This window comes from Heloderma suspectum, chromosome 1 (assembly GCF_057233095.1).
Source record: "Heloderma suspectum isolate Gila_16-S chromosome 1, 16-S_ref, whole genome shotgun sequence".
NCBI lineage: Eukaryota > Metazoa > Chordata > Lepidosauria > Squamata > Helodermatidae > Heloderma > Heloderma suspectum.
Genome location: NC_139458.1, coordinates 349,370,566 through 349,393,354, shown reverse-complemented (window position 1 = coordinate 349,393,354; position 22,789 = coordinate 349,370,566). Strand labels below are relative to the sequence as shown.

At 45.1% G+C, this 22,789-nt stretch overlaps 1 protein-coding gene across 1 annotated transcript; it reads right to left on the bottom strand.

The window, feature by feature from the left end:
- Window positions 1–8,211: 8,211 nt before the first annotated feature.
- On the bottom strand, window positions 8,212–21,621 carry MYCT1 (MYC target 1). Its single transcript, XM_084827856.1, has 2 exons — window positions 21,442–21,621; window positions 8,212–11,351 (listed from the first exon to the last, which is right to left on the bottom strand). The coding sequence occupies exons 1-2, from the start codon at window positions 21,491–21,493 to the stop codon at window positions 10,825–10,827; spliced, it is 579 nt and encodes a 192-aa protein (XP_084683982.1). The 5' UTR covers window positions 21,494–21,621; the 3' UTR covers window positions 8,212–10,824.
- Window positions 21,622–22,789: the final 1,168 nt, after the last annotated feature.

Here is a 22,789-nt window from a genome sequence, read left to right as displayed (position 1 = left end):
AGCTTTTATCTTTCCAATATCGTAGTATCAGTCTTTTAGCAACCAAAAGGGCACGAAAAATCCATTTACGCTGACCATGTGTTACGTTCCAAGAAGCAGGTAGATAATTTAAGAGAACATTTACATCAGTAAATATTAAAGAGCTTTCCAATACAAAATTTATCTGTATAATAACTTCCTCCCAAAAGGAGGCTGCCATTGGGCATTTCCGAAACATATCAATAAAAGAAGCATTGACTGCCTGCATTACGCCTCCAACAATTAGAAAATTTGACAAGCCTTTACTCAAAAGACGTTGTGGCATCCAATAGATCCAAAACAAGAACTTTTGCTGAATAAGGCGTAACCAAAGATCCATTGAAATCAAACCAAAACGGCAGTCCACTAGGGATGTACGAAAGGGACTTACCTTGTCCCGCAGCTTTTTTCACAGTGGGGGGGAGGCGCTTCGCTTCTCCCCCCGAAGTTCATGCGAGGGGGGGGAGGCTTCCCGCCTTGCCCGGCCGAAATTCAGGCCGGGCGGGAGGCACCCCATCCCTCGCCGGTGAAAGTCAGGCCGGGTAGAAGCACCCCGTCTACCCGGCCGCGGGGGGGGGGGGAAAAAAAAACCACCCCCATGATAGGCTACGTAACGATTAACGTAGCCTATCACAGCTAGATTTGCAAAGTAGCCTATTTGAAAAAAAAAAAAAGCGCGTACGCAAATGGCTCCCATAGGGAGCCGCCATTTGCGTTCCTTATTTTGGCACGTCTAGTCTACGTAAAGATTTACGTATTTAGCTATTTGCGTTGCCCTTATTGTCGCCGTTGTCTACGTAAATCTTTACGTAGACTACAGGGACCAAATAAGGAACGCAAATGGCGGCTCCCTATGGGGGCCGCCATTTGCGTATGCGCTTTTTTTTTTTTTCAAAGTCACCCGTGATAGGCTACGTGACGATTAACGTAGCCTATCACGGCTGACTTTGCAAATCTAGCCATGATAGGCCACGTTAATCGTTACGTAGCCTATCACGGGGGTGGTTTTTTTTTTTTTAACTTTCCTTGTAATGGCGGTGGCGGCAGCCGGTCATAAGACCGGCTGCTGCCCCCGCCCCTGATGAAGACCCGACGAACCGCCGCCGGGACCCGCCGCCGGGAGGGACATTCGTGAAAGGTAAGTCCCATCTTGGGGGCTGGCGGGGGGGTGGCGGGGGGTGGCAGAGAATTTCACCACTGATTTCGGGGGGCCGAATACGTTGGCGCTCAGCCCCCCGAAGTTTCGGGAAGAAATTCTCCCCCATCCCTACAGTCTACTGGTTAAGCAGAATAGGACGTTCCAATTCCCCATTCATGGAATCCCTTAACATGATGTCATGTGGAAAGGTTCATCTCATTTGTGGAACAGAGAGGTACCAATATTAACACTACCCTCGTTTTGTTGAAATGTTCCTACTGATGTCTCCTTTTCACTCAGGCCCCATCTATCCTCTCCCATGACGGCCTTGCCAGTGCAGGGGGTAGTATTCCACCCATAAACTGAGACTACAGCTACTTTAACAGTTGCAAAGTGTGCTTTCTAGACTCATTTACTCCCCATACAGGACCATGGATCCCACAGAGGAGGCAGAGGGTGAGTCCTTGCCACCACTCTTCTCATAAGATCCCTCTAACAATCATCGCAGGAATTGGCTCACACTGAATCTGGGGATCACGCTGCATCCAAGTTGGAGGGAGAGAAGCACCGCATTCGCATTAGGGTGCATTTCTGGTGTGAGGCTGAACTAGGCACATTCATGGCTCTTTGGATAAGCCAGAGGCCCAGGAGTTCCTGTGGAGCACCAGGCCCAATAATCTGTGTCCCTGGTTTTCTGCGCAGCTGTCACTATGGCACTACTTTCACAGTGCAGTGAGAAGCTGCACTATTATGGTGTTGTGTAATGCACCCGCAAACTTCCATGAATGGCCAGTCATGAACGTGTGATAAACTAAGGTGTAGAGATGCCCTTATTCCACAACACAGAATAGCCAGCATGCTGGCTGGCATGCCAGCAGTTTGCTGAGGAGCTGGAGACTGCGGGGGTGGGGTTCGGGCAGTTCAGTGGAGGTTGCTGTCCACCCACTTTGCATGTCAATCACAACGAAACCACTAGTAATCTGCAAGGGGAGGGAAAGAGAGAGGGGGCATCTCTACACCCACAATGTATCCCTCATTCATGATAGGCCACTCACAGAAGTTTGCGGGTCCATTACACAACATTATAATCCTCCAGTGATTTTCCCTCCATTTCCCCCTGCCTATCCCATGTTATCCCCAAACGGGAAAAATGCAGTATTTTTTCAGCCTGGGCAACAGGAGTGCCATGGCCTGCCTGTGTACTTCTCCCATCGTGCAAAAATTCCACTTTGTTTGGGGTTGTTGAGGGCATGGTCATGATGACGACAGCCATGATGTTGGGGTGGTGGGTGTGTCAATATACTGACCTGCCTGCTTGCTGCCATGCTGGCTTGCTGCAATGACATGACTAAATGCAATGCATCAACATTTGCTCCTGACTTTGGCTGCTTACTCTAACACAGAATGACCAGCATGACAGCACACCAGCATTCCAGCAGTTCACCAGGAAACCAGTGCCTGCAGGGGCGGGGTTCGGGCAGTTCGATGGAGGTTGCTGTCCACCCTCATTGTGTGTCAATCACAATGGTAATCTGCGAGGGGAGGGAAAGGGGCAGGTACCAGGGAGGAAATTCTGCGATGCCCCGAGTGAGTGTAATGGCTTTTTGCAGAAAAGTAGCCACCTCGTGAAAAGATAAGGAACAGAATACAACGAGATAGAAACAACTGTGTAAAGGAGCCTGATGTAATCGTGCAATGAAACTGGATAGGGAAAGCCACAGTATTGATGCAGATTTCTGCCCCCATGTGATGAACCCCAGGAGCCAGGAAGGAAATTTCACAATGCCCCCAGTGCATGTAATGGCTTTTTGCAGAAAGGTAGCCATGCTGTAAAATGGTAAGGAACAGAAAATAATGAGAAAGCAATAATTGTGTAAAGGAGCCCAATCTAATCCCATGAAACAGGATTGAGAAAGCCTTGGTATTGATGCGGATTTCTGCCCCTATGTGATGAACACCAGAGAAGCGTCTCCCTACCCACTTTCTCCACACCATGCATAATTTATGCACTCTATCATGTCCTTCCTTAGCTTTTCCTAAAGATCCCCAGATGCTGCAATCTTTCCTCATAGAGGAGTTGCTCCAGACTTTTGATCACTTTGTTTGCACCTTTCATTTTGGTTGTCCTTTTGTGGCAGGCAATATGAATGTTCCGCTTTCACTGTGTTTGCATGATACTCTGAAGGATTCACAGAATCATAGAGTTGGAAGGGGTCTTGGAGGCCATCTAGTCTAACTTCATAAGTGTTGGAAATCCTGAGCTGGAGCATCTTCAAGAGATGTCTGTGTAGCCTTCGCTTCAGGCCTGGCATCAGCACCCTGCATACTAGGCAGTTGCTGGGGTCCACACACTCCATCAGGCCTATCTTGCAACTGCAACCATTGGGCTCTGCCCAGCAATGCTGCCATCGATACCCAATGGGTGGTTCTTTTGGATGGAAGTTGAGCTGCTGCTTAGCCCCAGTCCACACCCAGTAGCCACCATCTCAAATTTCACAAAATGTGATGCCTGACACCAAAACTGGACATTGTATTTTGAGGTATCTAAGACTGTGGGCCTTCCTCCACTGACTGGAGCCAACTTGGCTCCCATCCAAAGATGACACCACCACCCACCAGATAAGCACATCCAGCGGAACCAGGGAAGGGGGTGAGTGACTGGTGGTGGTGGCAGCAGCAGCAGTGCTAGGCTTTGGGGAGAAGGTGAAGGCAGGGAGCTGGGAGCGGCCAAGGTCAGCACAAGCGGGGACAGAAGGTGCCACCATACCAAGGATGCACTGAAGCTTTGTGCCAGCTGTGCTCTGCTTGAAGACATCCAGCCAGGGAGAACAACACACCCTCCCCAGTCATCGGTTATGTCTCAAAACATTTGCCAAAATAACTGCAAAGGTTGCAAATGAGATCTAGGGAGCCCATATCTTTTCCATTATGTTCTACCAAACTCTCTCTCTGTCACCCTTTCTCTCTCTCTCTCTCTCTCTCTCTCTCTCTCACACACACACACACACACACACAATCTCTTTAAAATAGTGGGAAAGCTTCACAAAATGAAAGGGATACGAATCTCTTCCTCCTGCTCTAATCTCCCACATCAATTTCCATGGCTGCATTTTGCCAAACTAAACAAAAGGCTGGGGTACAAAATACCTTCTGGCAGCTGTGTATGTTCATTAGGACACCTGTTCCCATGAGCATTCTCATTATCCTTTTCAATATAACTTTACAATCTAGGGCTATTTTTTTTTTTAAGATAGTGCACTCATTAAAATGCATAATCGTCTGTTTCAAGGCAGCTTAAATATACTCACAGTATTTTAATTCAGTTACTTTAAGACAGCACTAGGCATGGTTCATGCTCCAGGGTTATACGCGGCTCTCCAGTGTATAAAAGCGACATTTGTTATTATGATCTAGGAACGTAAGAACGTAAGAGGAACCCTGCTGGATCAGAATAAAGGTCCATGTAGGTCAATGTCCTGCTTCCCACCATGGCCAACCAAGGGCCCCAGGGAAGCCCCCAAGCAGGACATGAATGCAATGGTGTTGCAGTCCCCTGTTGTAGCTCCACAGCAACTGGTTTTCCTGGAGGTTCCACATAGTCATCATGGCTAGCAGCACATGGTAGACCTATCCTCCAGGAATTTATTCAAGCTGGCCTTTCCCAACCTGGCATTATCCAGATGTGTTGGACTACAACTCCCATCATCCCCAGTCCACACAGTCAATGGCTGGGTGTGGCGATGGGAACTGTAGTCCTGGAAGCCTCCAGGTTGGGGCTATGTAAGCCATCAAGGCCATCCAAGTTAGGGGTCATCGTCACATCCTGTGGCTGTGAATATCATAAACTGATGCATGGCATTAGTGACAAAGTATTTCCTTTTGTCTTTCCTGAATCTCCTGGCAAGCAATTTCATTGGGATGATCCCATGTGCTAGTATTCTGAAAGAGGGAGAAAACTGCTCCCTGACCTCAGCATGCATAATTTTGTAAACCTGTATCCTGTTGAAGGGTGCAGTGTAGCCAGGGCTCACAGGCAGAAAGCCCTGGCCCCTGGCACTTTTTGATTAGCAGGGATGCTGACAACACCTGACATCCCCCTACCCCCTTCCGAATTGTTCAGACTTCCCTGTTCCCTCAGAGCTTAGCTGCAATCCTCAGAGTAGCTGAGGGAAATGAATTTGCCCAGCAACAATATATTGTTCCCTGTTGTAATACAAAACATTTTGGAGTGGCCTGGTCTCGAATGGACAATTAAGACCCATGAGATTTATACAAGACCTGCTTTCAGTGAGCAGCTGCCATGGACTGCAACACACCACAGTGAGTGGTGATGAGAGGAGGATGAGGTCAGGAGAGTCCTTCTGGAAAATGGTGGGCCAAAATTCCCTCCCCATTCTTACAGAAGAACCCCTCTGAAAAAGCAGAGAGGGAATTTGAGCTGTTTTAATGGAAGGCAAGTAAATTTCTAAGAGATTTTCAGGTTGAAGCTTGGCTTACCTCATTTACAGATAGACGGTAATAAATAGCATTGTTTCCATGGTGAACTGGATTCTGGACCAGGAAGATGGAACATTGCCAGAAAGAACTCAGATACTGCAGAGATGGAGAGTCTTGCTGGCCATGATCATGGTTGGCTTGGCATTTTTTGTTTTAAGTGTAAAACAGAAATAACAACAACAACATCAGCAACACCCTACCCATAGTTGCTTTGTCTATAAAGTAAGTTAAGCCACTCACCCCTGAAATTCTCAGACATTTCTCTTGCCCCTTCTCAGTTTTTTCTCCTTCCCCTGTGCAAATGGTTGAAAGCAGGCTGCCCCAGTCAGCACAACTATACTTTTGGGAATGGAAAGAGTCAGGCACCCCTAAAGCTGGCCTAAATGGATACTTTCTGGAACTTCAACAAGGGATGATCTGGGCATTCTGCCAGTAGAACTTCAGGTGGCTGTGGAGGTGAGCGCAGTTATGAAACCTTCCTAAAAGTCGAGAGGCATTGGGTGAAGTTAGGATGGTGGTGGTGGGTGTTCCATGGGGGGGGCAATGCTTCTCAGAATACTTAAAATAATATGAGGCAGTAACTAGCACAATGTCACCCAGCGGGATTTATGACCAAGTGGGGACTAAAACTTGGATCTCCCAAGTCCCAGTCCAATACTCTAACCACTACACCACACTGGTTCTCTTCTCATGTAGCTCAGCCTTCAGCAGGTACCCAAGGTTGTAGCTTCATATGTCCCTATGAAGTCCCTCAAATTGTGGAACCGTCATTTTCTTCTAAGGTTTATATTTGAGGGGTTTAAAAACAATACTGCAGTCATTACTATGCATAATTCCCAGACATAAATAATCAGGAACAACGGTGCTTATTCAGTTCCTTTAAAGCTGCAGCAGAAAAGTTCTTTTCACTGCTGTCATGCACAGACTTGGTTCTTGTGTTCTCTTCAGTGAATTGACCCATGGTAGCTTACTGCGACGTGCGAACCAGGTTGCTGTCTGGCTAAATAGCCTCACGTTCAGCTGGCCCTGATACCTCTCACCTTCAGAAGTGCAATAGTGCCAAAGGACTCGAGGTCGGGACTAGCAATGTAGTATGGAGAAAGGAGGTTTTAAACCCAATTTCATTGTGCAGTATCACTGAGACTGGGGAATGATCATTCTTCCATGACTTCCCCAGTTACTGCTTTGAGCCCTCCCTGCTCCTTGTTAAGCAAGTCCTTGTTAAGCTATGTTGTTTCTGTAGCTGAATATGTGCTTTTCACACTCACACACACGCACACGAAATCACAACAGTATCTGCCCTCAGGCTTACCATCTAAGAAGACAAAAGAAATGGAGACAGGGAAGGCAAGGAACAGGGAGGCATGGGTGAGAAATTTGTTCCATTTGCATTTTAATGTGAACCTACCTAATTCTCACTTACCTGAACTGATAACATGAACTAAAATGCAGTTATCCTTCAATATTTGTATTTCTCTAAATTTTGTGACACAGTTCCCCAACCAAAATATGTGTATAAATTAGCTTATATAAGGGAAACATGCGCACAAAAAAGCATACATCGGTGAAAATAATGTACACAAATGTATTAAATTATGGGGTATTGCTTGCAAAAATGCATATATTTAGGAAACTTGAGTACAAAAATCTGTATATTAGAAGAAATGCACACAGAAATGTGTATGCATTTTTGTATGGACTTCTTTAAAAAAAAACTTAAACTGATGCAGAAACAGGATGGAGGCCAGACCTTGTGGCTACACATACACATGGAGTAGGGGTATATGAAACCCCACTTACCTGCATCCGTGGGGGATCCACCGGGGGGGGAGACAATCCATTCCTCCCCCCCCCTGAATCCTCGATGGTGGGGGAGGCGATCCGTTCCTCCCCCCCGGAATCCTCCCTGGCTGGCTTCACTCCACAGTAAGTCCGTGGAGCTGCCAGCCAGAGCCGCCGGCAGCTGGACTTCCGTCCGCTGCCGGTCTGCGGCCACGAATGGCGTCCAGTGTAGGGGACGCCATTTGCGTCCCTGCTTTGCCGTGACAGGCTACATAAATGTTTATGTAGCCTATCATAGCAAAGAGCAGGGACGCAAATGGCGTAGTGGACGCCATTTGTGTCCCTGCTCTTTGCCGTGATAGGCTACATAAATATTTACATAGTCTATCACAGCTAAAGCAGGACCACAAATGGCGTCTGCTATGCAGGACGCCATTCGCAGCCGCAGACCGGACGGCAGACAGCAGCGGCCAGATCTGGACCCGCAGGAGGCAGGTAGGAGCCGATCTGCCAAGATTTTGCGGGTTGGTAGGGGGATTGCTCTGTTCTGCCATGGACTTGGGGGGGGGCGAATTCACTGGAATTCAGCCTCACTGGAGTCCGTGGCGGAATTCTCCACCATCCCTAACATGGAGGCTACACCTTATGTCATAACATTATGATCTCATCATGGTAACACTATATCCTTCTTGTGCATTTATACCTCATAGGACACACAATATTTGTTGTGGCATTTTGGATAATGTGGAATAAAAAGCAGGAAATAACATTATGATAGCAGTATATAGAATATGTAATGTGTCCCAACAGTTATCATTACACTTCAATACCACTATAAAGCAGTAGTGTAGATCTTGCCAGAATTAACTTCAGACTGTAAAAATCAGAAACTGAGAGGAACTAAAATGACAAGCAGGCCACCTGCTGAAGGATATGGACACAGATCAAGTCAGAGGTCATCCGTGTTGTCATCACCTCATCTTCAAATGGTGAGACCTTCCTGCCAAGAAAGAGAAGACCCACAAATGTCTGCCAGGTCCCACACTCACATCATTATCTGTTCATAATCAATGATGGCAAGGGCAGAAAATTGCAATAGGATCACTAGAGCATTTCCTTCATGGATCTCTAGGCAGCAGGGCAAAACTTAGCATAAGCGACAGCCATTCATTAAAACTCACTGTATATATATATGTATAGTGAGGAAAATAATGGCTCATGCATGTATGGAGTTGGGGGGCTGGTTCTGGTTTCACTATTGCATACTTTGCCTGCTTTAGATGTAACGAGAAGATGCCTGTAAATATTAACTAAGAGAGCAATCCTATGGTCTCTGGAGAGCATCAGACGATGGGATTCATTGGAATCCTCCTCCTTGAAGCCATAGACACTCCTAAGGCGGGGGACTACACAATCCGATCCCTCCCACCACCCCTGCCCCCCTCACAGCCACTGTGGAAAGAACCATGCCGGCTGTTTCCGAGGTCACAAAAGCAGCCCAGAGGACCTCATAGAGGTCTAAAAGGGGGCATTCCAGGGGGCAGGGAGGGGAGGGAAAGGGCCAGGATATGAGAAACCCAGTGCTGCCCCCACCAGTGCGCCTCCATTAGACGGGCTCAAAGGCCTATCTAGAGGAAAAAGGGTGCGGGAGGACAGAGAGGCAAAAATTGCCTCCATCACTCCTCCTGCCCTGCTGGCAGCAGCCTGGCAGGGCACTGAATACTTCGAAGCCTCCAAAGTCAGAAGATTCCATCTAGTGGACAGCATTCCAATAGGATTGTGCCTAAAGCGCCTATTTAAAGCTTGTAGTTGTCTTCTGTCTCAAACGTGATCAAATTTCATGTATGTATGTATTTATTTCATTTCTATAGCGCCCAATAGCCGGATCTCTCTGGGCAGTTCACAACATACTCTGCAACAAAAACCACAGAATCGGTGCCTTGCTGGGCCTAGATTTGCAAAGACATCGAGTGGACCCCACCCACAACCTGCCCCCAAATAAATTCCTTTTGGGTACAAGTTAGCATAGTATATGTGCATATATGTATGTACGTATGTGTATATATGTAAGTGTGTGTGTGTGTGTGTGTGTGTGTGTGTGTGTATAATCTGTTTCTGGTTTTATTTAAATCTCAACATTTCCACAACGCTTACAAAATATAGATCCCAGCAATTCTTTAAACATAGACCAATAAACCACTGACTTCAAAAATGGTTGCAGGCCAAAGAATTCATATTTCTGCTTCCTTAACCTGAACACACAAAAAACACTTCTGTACGTATCCAGTGTGGATTGTAGCAAAGGAAAAAGCACAGTACATAACGTCTTCTCATATGATGCTTATGAAAATGAATGTTATATGCATGGAATAATATATTATAGAAGCTCTGTTACAAACCATTTGTAACCCTAAAATCATTCTCATTTCAAAATTGTTTCCATTATTAATGGGGGGGGGGCTGAACAACTTGTTATGGAGGAAACCTTGTTCACCCTTCTATTCTGAATGATTCCATCAATCTTGGTGGGTAAGAGATGCAGAAATAAATGGTTGGCATTTGCTTAGCCCCCATTACCTCCATTCTCATGATTTTACACAGAACATCTGAGAAGGCAAGAGGGGGCTGGAGCTACTGCTGACACCCATATACACATCTGGGTTTGGCTGTACAAGACTATCCTTATAGCCCAGTCGAATGCATATCTACTCCAAAGTAAAGCCTTCTGAATTCAATGGGACTCACTCCCAGGTAAACATGTATGGGATTGCAACCTTAATCAGGCTGTGGTTCGAAGTAGATATAGCTTTTTTAAAAATGAAGGATCCTAGCCCTTGCAAAAGGTTATACAAATACTAAACCATTTTGAACCTTAAGATCTCCTAAAGAACTCTCCTCTAGCTCTTGCTGCCATATGACAGGATTGCCAGCTGATGGACAATTGAAAGTGGGGTGGAGGTGAGGGATCAAAATTCCCAGAGGATGAAGGAAATTCTAAATACAAAGGACAACAACACTACAGTAAATAGGATATCTACAAAGAGACCTGTTCTTAGCGTTGTGTCCTCAGTAAGGTGTCAGCTGGTTAAGACGGGAAGAAGCTTACATCATTTAAACTAAAGGCCGTGATTACAATGCAAAGGGAAATATAAATCTACAGGGAGCCTGCAGGCCATTGTGGATAGTGTGAGGAAGGTCTTAGAAGCTGAGGGACATCCACATTTCACTCTTATGTAATCTGTCTCACAGTGACACCATAACTTGTCTAGGTTGTGTAGACACTGTCATGCGCTGTAGGTCCTTTCCGCTTTGGCAAGCATCACAGGTATCTTCCCAGAGAAAATCATAGAACTGAGATTCTTTCTATATCTGATCCCAAGAATCAGAAGTCAAGAGTCTGGAAAAGCCTTTATGATAGAGTCATAGGCAGGAGGTGGTGTTTGCGTTGAGTGGCAGGCGCGGAGGCTGTTGGACCAATGGAATTCAGGATGAGTTAGGCTGTTGGGGCTGCTCCCAGCAAGTGTAGTGGTGGTGCTGGTGGGTACCAGAGTAATCAGCTGACTTTCCGTTTCTACAGGAAGTGGAGGACACTGCAGAAAAGGGTGAAACGTGGAGGCCCGGAAACTTGATTTCCTTGGGAAGGAGTTGGCCTGGTCTAAGGAAGCTTGCCTTTGGAAGGTGAGGCTGGCTAAGCTAAGGTTGCTGCGGCGCTCACAGCTGCTGTTACGGTAAAATCCTGGCCTGTTGGCAGCACATCCATGAGAAGCTCTGGTACGCCGGCTGGAAGATGAGGTGCTCCACTGGGAAATATGTGCGCTAGCTCTGCGACTAGACAGGCAGGTCAACAAAGCCCAGATTATGCCTCCAATTACAAGTCCAATGACCATAGAAACTGAAAATGCTATTATTATTCCATCTAAAAATGAAAAATAACAATGTGGTCACTTATGATGTATGAAATGGCAACAATATTATATCTCTACTAAACTTATGTATGTACTCAGTGTTTTAGTTCATATATCAGTTGAGGTTACACTTCTCAAGTGAGTCACACTGAGGCGGAAATCTAGGTCAATAGACTGGCAGGGGTCCCCGACTGTTTTGAACCTGTAGGCGCATTTGGGAATTTTGAGACACTGCTGTGGGCACCACCACAAAATGACTAATCTGTGGATCACTGCTTTGGCATCTACCTGTCGCATCTATGGAACTTAGCCTGTGTCTTCATCAGCAAAAATGTTTGTTTCGTGTCTACTGCACACTGCAACACCTCTTTAATAAGGGATTGTCTAATTGAGCTAATTGCTGGCAGTGCAATGCAGCTCATGCTTATTGGCAGTGTCCAGTAGTTGCTTCTTTGGGGAAGGAGGTTATTACATAGAAAATTTTTGTACCGGAACAGTCTTGAATATTCACTGATGTACACACTCTTTAAATTATTTGCCTGCTTCATGGAAATTAACAATTGGTCAGAGTAAATGGATTCTCTGTGGCCTTTTGACAGTTAGAAGACTAATATTACAACATTGGAAGGATAAACATTCACCTCCTAAAATGGAGTGGATTGAGGACCTTACAACGCTTTCAATATTTGATGGCATATAGACATCAATATTTGATGGCATATAGACATCACCTTCAAATGGATACTTATTTGGATATTTGATCCACTTTTGTTGCAGCCCAAGTATAATTGCTAGAAAATTGTATGCATTTCATACAAATCCATGTATGTATTTTTTTAAAGGGGGGGGGGATAAATAAATAGTTTCGATGCCCAGGGGCACCATGTTGGGGACCCCTGGATTACAGTATAGGATTTATCACACTGCAATTTTGCATAATGTTAGTGGTCAGTTTTCATAATACATATGAAGAAAGTGATAGCAGGAGTGTGGTAATATCTACAAACCTCAAGATATTCAAAACCCATATAGCAATATTATATGCAGCCTGCAGCCTTCCCCTCCCCCTAAACCGCCCTGCACCATCCAAATCTGCTCTAGAGGTGTAGGGGATCCTCAGAGCAGGTTTGAGGTGTATGCAGGGGGACTGCAGGGGGAGGAGGAGTTGAGAAAACCCATTGCACGAGTTGTAGTCCACTTATGTAACATCAGTTTGAGACCATCTGGTTTGTGTTCTGTAAGAAATTAAACCATTTTACCACACTAACATTTATGTATGTATGTATGTATGTTTGTATGTATTAAATTTCTTAATCGCCCATCTGGCCAGTCACCTGGCTGTTCTGGGCGATGTACATCAATATGGTTTTAAAACAATACAATTTTAGATTAAAACATCATATTTCTAAAAATACCGTAACCCACCCCAAAAGCCTGCCTGAACAACCACATTTTTAGAGCGTGGCAGAAGCTCATTAAAGAGGGGGCATGGCGGAGTTCCCTAGGGAGGAAGTTCCACAGAGTGGGGGCCACCACAAAGAAGGCCCTCTCCCTTGTCCTCACCATCCTAGCTGTCCTGGCTGATGGAACAGAGAGAAGGCCATCCAAGGCTGATCTCGTTAAGCTGCCTGTCTGGTGCTACTGGAGGTGCTCCTTGAGACACAGTAGGCTGGGCCGGAACCATATAGGGTTTTAAAGGTCAAAACCAACACCCTGAATTTGGCCCGGAAAACAACTGGTAACCAGTGCAACTCCTTCAGCATTGGAGTGATGTGATCATGCTGGCGACTGCCTTTAATCAGGCGAGCCACCGCGTTCTGCACCAGCTGAAGCTTCCGAACCATTTTCAAGGGTAACCCCACGTAGAGCGCATTACAGTAGTCTAGACAAGAGGAGACCGGGGCATGTACTACCGATGGGAGCAGATGGTCGGGAAGGGCTGGGAGAAGAAGACTGCCATTTACATTTTGCCTAAAGTAACATTTGAAGTAAAGTGATTTCTCCCCATCAGGTAAAAACATTTGAAGAATTTCAAGAGAAGAGAAATTCAAGTTTTGATAAGATTGGCAACATTTCTCATAGATGGGGTTTCACCCATCAGTTTGAAGATGAGTCTGTTGTCTGATGCATCAGTCTGTTGTCCCCGCCTCAAGACAAAGAAATTTGTTCCACAATGTTTGTTGTTGTGTTTCCCTAGAATGATTCATGTGTCTGTCTATGGCATAGATATAACACTATTTCCCTCTGCAGGAAGTTTACTTGAATAGATATATCAGCTTCAATATCATAGTTTAAAGAAACAACAATCCAGACAAACATTGAAATACATTTTAATGGCAAAATTCAGAAGATTCTGAACTTTCTTACATTCAGTCTTATATACTGATTAACTTCACAGTTTTTCCTTATGAAAGGAGCTACAGGAAATGTTCAGACTAAGCTGGTGATCTCAATAAAGGAGGTATTTATGACTGTGAGTCTGTGCTTTCTTCCGATGATGGTACTTTTTCAGATTATCTCATCTCTAGCCTTGGATGTGTATGTATCTGTGTTGCTATATTTCTTTGGTAATATTTGGCAAATTCGTCTGTAGGAAGGCAATAAATGTTATTTTCACAATATATATCCCAGTGGTAACATACCAGAACCATTACTCCAAATTGTTTACTTAGCACAAACAAGAGTTGCCAATTTTTGTTAGCAGCTTCTCTCCTGAGTCTTTTAATAACAGGTTGATATTAGCAGACAATGATGTTGTGAAAAGCTTCCCCACTGATTCCTGCAAACCAAGTTGCTGTTAAAGCCACCGGAGCAGACCAGGCGATTTTTCTGGTCAGTTGGCAACCCTAGCATCACAGTTAGGGATGGGGATCCTATATTTCCAATTCCTGTACGGAAGGGGGTGTTTCAGAAGGTTTTTCTTACCCTGCAGCACTGTGACATGACAAGCTACATCTGGCCAAATTCCCTCTTCTGCACAAATCTTAAAGACTGAAGAGGCTGCCCTGTTATTGTATCTGGTTAACCAACTACTGTGTTAGTCACTGAAGTACCTTTCACGGAAATTGTCGTGGTTGGAAAGATGCTTTCTTGGAACTTCAATCGATAGCCAAAAGAAGGCAATTATATTTAAGCCTTCTAGATTATTTCCACACAAAAAAATTATTACAAAATCAGCCATTTACATAGTCAGTGTATCTATATATGTAGAAAGCTGTCTTTGTTAGAGACATTTCTCTAGTACTGAAGTGATATAGAAGCTGTGTGTGTAATTTTGTCTGTATTTATTTATTTATTGCCACAAATGGTAAGAGGTCCAATGATCTACAATATAGCATATAGTAATAATGACAGTTCCAGAAGGCAATTAGGCAGTACATGGTACAATAACATCATCAAGGCCTAGGTATCTCTCCTAGAAAAATGATGCCACTTTTCAAGGGACCTTGATTTATGACCTCTACTCATATTCAAAATTAAATTAGGTGGAAGTTCCAGTTTCCTGCTGTTGTTGGGCAGCCATCAGTTAAGATGACTTTTGCAAAGTTTGGCAAGCAAGAGGCCTGACGTGGAGCCAAGTTGCTCCAGGTGTTCCATAGTAACAAGGAAATTCAACAGCAGAAGCAATCAGCAAATATCCTGCAATAACATTTGCCAAATACATTAGAAATTTGATCAACAAATTCTTTCCGGATCACTCTGTCTTAGGCAAGGCTTTGTGACTAGTGAAGATGAAACATGGGGGAAACGTAGCTGAGAAGAAAAGCCATGCATTAATCTTATCTTTACATCAAAAATAAACTCTGCCTTCCTTTTCCTGTCATATGTGAATAAATATTCCCAGCACAAGTGTGGATATTCTGCTGATTTCTGTATCAGTGCAAATAACCGGAATTAGAATGAAGCAGGGTGCTAGAACTTAACATCATTATTCCCATTGTATATGTCACCTTGTTACAAATCAAAAGCAAGAACTAATTGATCTAAGGCTGCAATCCTAAGCATATCTATCTGAGAATAAACTATCTTGAATACCATGGACATAGTTCCAAGAAAGCATGTCTACAGGCTGGCCTTCCCATTAGGCACAGTGAAGTGACCACCTCCAGTGGCAGATGCTGGAGGGGGCAGCGGCAGCAACCCCACCACCATTCCCCCTGAGTTTTCTAAACTAGCCTACCACCCTTGGCTATGGTGAAGGGTGCTGTCCTGTCACCAGGACTGAAGTAAGATTAAACAGCCAGTCAGCTTCCATACATAGAAGTCAGGGTGGGGGTAGGAGGTGCCATCTTGTTTTTTTGCCTTAGGCAGCAAGTTGTCTTGGGCCATCACTGCATGCATAGGATTGGGTTGCCAATGGGGAGAAAAGTCTTGCAAATCTTGTTCCCTGAAGGCTCGATCTAATGTTAGGAGACCTTTATACCAGGTCAAACTATTTGTCCATCTAGCCTGCTAATGTTTATTCTGACTGGCAGCAGCTCCCCAAAGTCCCAGGCCTTTCTTGTAATCTGCTATTTGACCCTTTTACCTAGAAATTGCCTGGGATTAAACCTGGAGCCTTTTGCACGCAAAGCATGTGAACTACCACTGTGCTATGGCTAGAGGTGTACAAAACCCTGCTTACCTGGCTCCGCTGGGTTCCACAGGTGGGGGAGGCAATCTGTTCCTCTCCCCTGGAATCCTGCCCGGCTGGCTCCGCTCCGTGGCCAGGCCGCGGAGCCATCAGCCAGGCCAACCCGCAGTGGGGCCTCCAGCCACTGCTGGGCTGCTGCGGACGCAAATGGCATCCTGTGTAAGGGATGCCATTTGTGTCCCTATGCTGGCCAGTGATAGGCTACATAAATATTTACGTAGCCTATCAAGGCAAAAAAAAAAGGGAACGCAAATGGCAGTGGCTACAGCGGCTGCCATTTGTATTCCCTTTTTTAGCTGTGATAGGCTACGTAAATATTTACGTAGCCTATCACGGTGAAAAAGGGAACGCAAATGGCAGCCACCGTAGCCGCCGCCATTTGCATTCCCTTTTTTTGCCATGATAGGCTACATAAATATTTACATAGCCTATCACAGCCTCCGCAGGGACGCAAATGGCGTCCCTGCGTTAGGTGTGATAGGCTACATAAGTATTTACGTAGCCTATCATGGCCATTCGAAAGACACGAATGACGGCTGCAGTCGCGGCCACCATTCGAGGAGCACCGGAACAGCCGACAAAGGTAGGCTCCGTTCTGGGCCCATTTCATGGGCTGGGGGCAGGGGCTTCGTTCCGCCATGGATTTCAGGGGGCCGAATGCACTGGCATTCGGCCTCACCACGATCCGTGGCAGAATTCTCTGCCATGCCTAGCTATGGCCAGTGATGCAGCCAGGTCATTTAATCCCCTGGAGTTAATGGATTTATGCAGACCTTTAGATGGCCATGTGTATTACTTCCATTGTGAAGCACACAACTAATGTTTCTCTTCTCCCCCCACTCCCACCCCATCCCGCCCCTCCCCGCCCCTGTCATTCCATGCTTTAGAACTGCTTCTACATTCCTGCTTTGTTAGAGAAAACAAACAAACAAAGAAACAAGAGCTGTTTGCCAATCCCAATGACCTAAAAAAGAAAGCAAGAAATACTCTGAGCATGTGCAGTTTTGCATTTTAAAGTCACTTAAATCACAGCACCATCATGACTGCAGGAATAAAATTTGCTTCTGCTGCCCTGATGCTAAACACTTCTGCTTGGGAAGAAGCACCATTTTGCTGTAGAAAAGGAGAATATCTTCTTAAAGTGTTTTTTAAAGGACATCTGTAAAGATGTGCATGTCCAGCCAGCTGCCCCCTGAATATAACATGTTTAAAAAATAAAAAGAAAGAACGGATGCTGCGGTAACCCATGTCAGCCCTGGGGGTCCCTGGCATGCCCATGCCAGCCCAGGGGCTGAGACTGGCCCTGTCTGCCACTGCTCCATCACCTGCTACTCATTTGCCACCCCAGCATCCTAATAATTTGACTGGACACTGATGTTTCACTTTTAAGTAAAGGCAGGAGTAGAGGTGCACATTTATTTATTTGTTTGTTTGTTTATGTATGTATGTATGTATGTATGTATGTATTACATTTATATCCCACCTTTTTTCCTCCTTAAGGAACCCAAGGCATAATCCTCCTCCTCTCCATTTTAGCCTCACAACAACCACCCTGTGAGGTAGGTTGGGCTGAGAGTCTGTGATTGGCCCAAAGTCACCCAGTGAGCTTCCATGGCCAAGTGGGAACTAGAGCCCGGGTCTCTCAGGGCCCCACAGCCCAGCCCTCCCCGCCCCTGTAGCTGCACTACTGGCTATGGCGCCTCCCCTCTACAAGAGCATGCCTCTACTCCTGCCTTTGCTTAAAAGTGAAACAACTGTGTCCAGTCAAATTACGAGGAAGCTGGGGTGGCAAATGAGCATCCTCTCGTGCCTAGTCCGTTGCTGAAACCCCAGGTCCCACCCTTTTGCTCTATATCTTTTATTCCCTTTATGGCATCACAGCAGATCAGTCCATGTTTTAACTGCACCATAAGCTCTGAAACAATTTGGGTTGCCAACTGTCTAGGGAGAAAAAAATGAATTGGCCTAGCTGGCTCTGCCAACTTGATATGCAGGAAACATCCAAAGAGGCACAGGATAGAAACCACTGGCAACCCTGTAAGAGAACGTACCTCCAAAGTCTTCAGATAATCTGAAATGGGACAGCTGGGACGTGGCTGATGTAGGGACACTTTGGTCCTTTAACAATAAAATAGGCTTTATTTAGCTTGGAAACAACAAATGTCAAATGCAGATGTTTTGATGATTTTGGCTTCTGTCTTTTCAAGACACACAGGCAGAGAAATCTTAAGTCGGGCCAGGAAAGAGCAGAGCAGCGGATCTCCGGGGCAAAAGGTCATGGTGAGGTTTTGCCCACCCTTTTAACTTGGTGGATCTCTGCGTTCCTAACCCATCCTCCCAATGGCAGTGAGGTGGGGGGATTAGCTAGCTAGTTCCAGGGCTGGCACAGCTGATAGGCCTGGATTAGGCCTGCTTGGGGAAATGGAATGGCTTTGGATCCAGCAGATCTCCAGCTGGTGCCTTCCCACCTCAGGAATGACCTATTTCGGAGCTTTCTGCCAGCTACTACCAGCGGGAGAAGTGGCGGCGGCAGCATTCCGCCCACCCGGGCTCAGCTGGGGCCTCCACTGTGGCAGATCCCCTGTGGTGGCGTACTCCTCCCTGACAGCAGAGGTTGCCAGCAAGCCACCAACATACCGTCCTCACCTAGCCCCTTCCTACCATCAGCATTGGGAGGGGGGCATGTAGGATTGCATTCATAATTGTAAAATTTCAATAATATTGTAGCATTGAGAAAAATGAGTTGTTTTCCCCCAACCCACTCTGGAAAAAAACCATTTCAAGGATCCTTGAATAAAATGAATATCCTACTCCCCTGCATTTAATCATGGCTAGTTTCTTTTCACTTTTCAGCAACTCAGAAATTCCATGATTGCCCCGGTATCAGAATTCCGCAGGATTCTATCCTAGTCCAATTATTACTGAGATTATCCCTGTTTAAAAGCATCAAATGTTACTGAACATGTATGTTTTGCTTCCATGGACGTTAATGCCCATGCCTCCACATCCAGATTTCTTGAAGGTGCATGCTGCTGGTATTCATTAAAGGAAATGCTCACTGTGCATCCTCAGAAGCCCTAGATCCAAAACAGAATTTTCCTTCCCATTCTTCAGGCATCTCCTTGGAGCTCTTTCACTTTGGTTATTTCCTAGCTCCAGTCCCCTTACTTATTTATTTACATTTACTGTGAGTGCCTTGCTATGATATTTTACATACACTTGTACACAGAATGGAACCAAAAGAAGTTTGTGAAGTTCATAAGTGAAGATCCAATATACCTGGCAAAGGCCTTGGTTATTATTTTCTGTATAATAATTAGAAAATCAGCAGGTAGAACTTTGCTGGCAGGCAGTTGCAGTGATGGTGAAATGTTTTCCTGTTGAATTGCTGGCTAGTAGGCAGCTTTTAAAAGCACAAGAACTTGGCTACGTGAAAAGGTGGCACCCTATGCTTGATTGCTAAGAAGGAAGGAAGCAAGCAACTCCCATCCTGGCTTTTTTATTTTATTCTAATTGCTAGATTAGCCATAACAAACAACTTCTATAGAAATGGGAAGGGGAGAGCAGGGTTGTAGTGGGAGTTTAAATAAGTGTTGCCATCACCTTGTTTGGGATGGGCCCTTGCATTTAATAGATACGTGTGAAGCGTATCACACGTGAAGATACGCACACATACGTGTGAAGCATATCAGAAATTCGACAGGTGCTCTGAACTTTTTTTCCTATGGAAAAAAATGGGCCAAGTGAATAGTGGTACCACAAACTATTGTAAAGAAATGGGCAGTGATCCCTCCCCTCCTGCAACCCACCTCTATAAATATGGGCTCTTTCCACATTTGAGTGACAGATAGGGATGGATGAAAGTTCCCTAAGGAATTTGATTAATTCAACCTTTCCCAGCCTGGGGAAATGGCTTTGTTGCCTGGGGATGATTTAAAGTATAATCCAGCATAACTCAAGGGCAGATTGGGGAAGGCTGCGCTAGTCTTATAAAAACCATTATAAGCATAACATTCTATGAAGTAAAGTATTTCAGCTTCCTGTGCTGCAGTTCACCTGTGGTGAAGAATAATCTGTGTGCTTTAAGTATGGGAGAAGTGCTATACCAAAGATGGAATACCAGAGAAGTGAGAAACTCACAAAATAAGGGCCCAGTTTGGTGTTTCTTTGAGACCAGAGCCAGCATCAAGAAGAGGTATGTTTGGGCACCTGCCAAGGGCCCACACCCTAGCAGGGGTCCACTGAGAAGAGCCTCATGGAGTTGCTCCTCGTCCTTGCTATAGGAACCTATTTGTTCACCTTTTTCTCTCTCTGGCCCAGACAACAGTGGTGGGAAGAAGAAGGAGGCATAGATGCCACTGCCTACTTGCTTCCTGGCTTTTTGCCTGTCAAGCAAGCAAGTGACAGCAATGAGGAGAAAGGATGAGGAGCAATAGCAGCTGATGACAATGGCAGTGAGAAGGGACGGAGGGGACCCATTCAGAGTGTTCTGCCCAAGAGCCCTCAAAACCTGGAGTCACCATTGCATTAGTTTATAGTTTATGGTGATAGGGCACCGTCCATACTTCTTTGCAGAATCTAGCTTCCCACTTAGAGAATCATGGCCTTAGGAGCGCTCATGTCAGGGAAAAACAGGGGAAGTTTGTCTCCCTCACCACCATCTCAATATTTCACTGATTGCCTCTAATCCTGTACTCCCTGCCCTTTGCAGTGCAGTGCACAGAGTGCTTCACACCAGAGCAGTGAAGAAGTTGGGACAACTGGATCACTGAACTACTTCTACCACAGGGAAGTAAGTAGCTGTGCTTTTCTCATAGCCTGGTGCTTGCAACAGAAATGGAAACTCCTCATTGGCCTGGGGGAGGTAGATGAAGTGTAGCAGTCATGGGGGTATCATGAAGGCCTAGAATATGACAAATTAGTGTCAGACTACAAAACCAAATAAATAATTTAAGATATTGCATTCTTTCTCATTTCCAATTTATGTCCTACCTGTTTGTGGGCAAAATATAAATTACCTTCTCTATACGATTCAGCTCTGGGAAGCTAGTAATTCTGTACTTATTGTTGTCAACATCAAAACTCCCCTAGAGGTTAGGGATTAGAGCTTGAGGCATTCCTCACCTATTCAAAACTCTATACAAAGTTCCCTTAATTGGCTGACACCGCCATCAGTAATTGGCTCAATGCACAACAATATCATTTTTCTAATTATTGTTCAAATTTTGAACACATCTAATGAAACTTGACAGGGAAAGTGGCATAGCAAAGTTAAAATATTTGGTTTGCCCATTTGCAAATATACTCACTGTAAGATATATTGCGAAATTTTAGAACAAACGTCTATGTTGAACACATTGGAAAGACATCATATAATGATCAACGTTACACAGAGAATTCAGAGAGAACGTGGTATCAAAAATATTCTCATTCACATTTTTTAAAAGAACTTATTAATAAGTACTTACTCCAGAAATTGGGTGGCCATGGGATGCCAGAACTAGTACAGTTGACTTCCATTGCATTCAAAATTGTCAAAGTAATAACGGTCTTGTATCCACAGTACAGCACTTGGTATATGTTAGAAATTTGACTTGGAAAAAATGTGCTCACATATTCCCTCACATTGTTCTGTTTGCATGAAAGGAAATCAGTGTATCACATTTCCTGCTTTTATACTCAAATTAGCAACTGGTTTGCCTTATCTTAGATTGCCACATGGTTCCTGAGGCAGGGGAGAGCAATTTCCTTCTCGTCATTTCCTTAGCTAGACAGTGAATGAAATGAACCAAGAACAATACTCTATCCCCTTGTGTTCTGCTAGTTGTTGGTTACAGCTCATCCCTATAGGAAGGAGGGGGGTTCCCGTCTCTTCTCCAGAGTGTTTCTGTTTGTGGAGGACCTCGCTCTGCATCCCTAAGTGTGCGAAAGCACACATGTGAGCTACTTATGTTTACCTCGCAGATTTATGATTGGGCATCCCTGTTTTTAAACTGGGTGTGGTGTTGCACATATCTTCCTTTTCGTTGTAGTCAGGTTTTCTAGTGTGGTCAATTGCTTTCAGATTTATTTCCGTGTCCCAAAAGGAAAGGATGGATCTGATCATTATATTAAAAAAAATATTCATACGACATTTCAGTGTGCAACCCTCATCTACAAGTCTTGAGTGTTAAATCACCATTAAAGGCCATTAGGCAGACCAAAAAATATATATGCCCCAGACTGAGAAACTCCAAAGCAGAAGAACTGTGATGTAAACCCAACGTATCCCAAACTAAGCTGAATGCTGTCTGATGGACTACAATGGCTTATTGAAGAGGTTAACTAAATACTACTTGTTCAAATGTATCAAGTAAGTAACAGAAGTAGAATCAGGTACTGATTATCTATGTGTTCCCAACAGGAGCAGAGCTCAGTGCCCTTCCTCTCTCTTTTTGGGAGACACTGTTTGCACAATCATGCAGGGGGGGGGAGAAGCCACCGTGGCTTCTTCCCCCACCTCTGCACGTGCTGAGCATGCAACCTCCATGTGCATAATTGTCCACGATGCAGTGTGGTTGCTGTGTCGTCCAAACCCGGCACGGTGTGCTGCAGGGCTGACTTCTTACCCACCCTACAACCCCTACTACAAGCCATGGGTTGTGGCATGGCTAAGAAGCCACCACCACTGCACACCATGCCAGGTTTGGACAACATGGCAAACCCTCCCCCCGATAATCCGAACCCAGCCAATAAAACTGGCATGGAAGCTAATCTCCTCTAATGACTTTCTTACTCTAAACAAGAAGACAAGAATGGGACAGCTGGGTCTGTTCT

Excerpts from the sequence above, each read along its gene's own strand:
- MYCT1 (XM_084827856.1), bottom strand. The coding sequence starts at position 21,493 with ATGGAAGTCAACTGTACTAGTTCTGGCATCCCATGGCCACCCAATTTC. Across the intron at positions 11,352-21,441 it reads ATGGCCACCCAATTTCTGGA|ATGGAATAATAATAGCATTT; the intron begins GTAAGTACTTAT and ends TTTCATTTTTAG.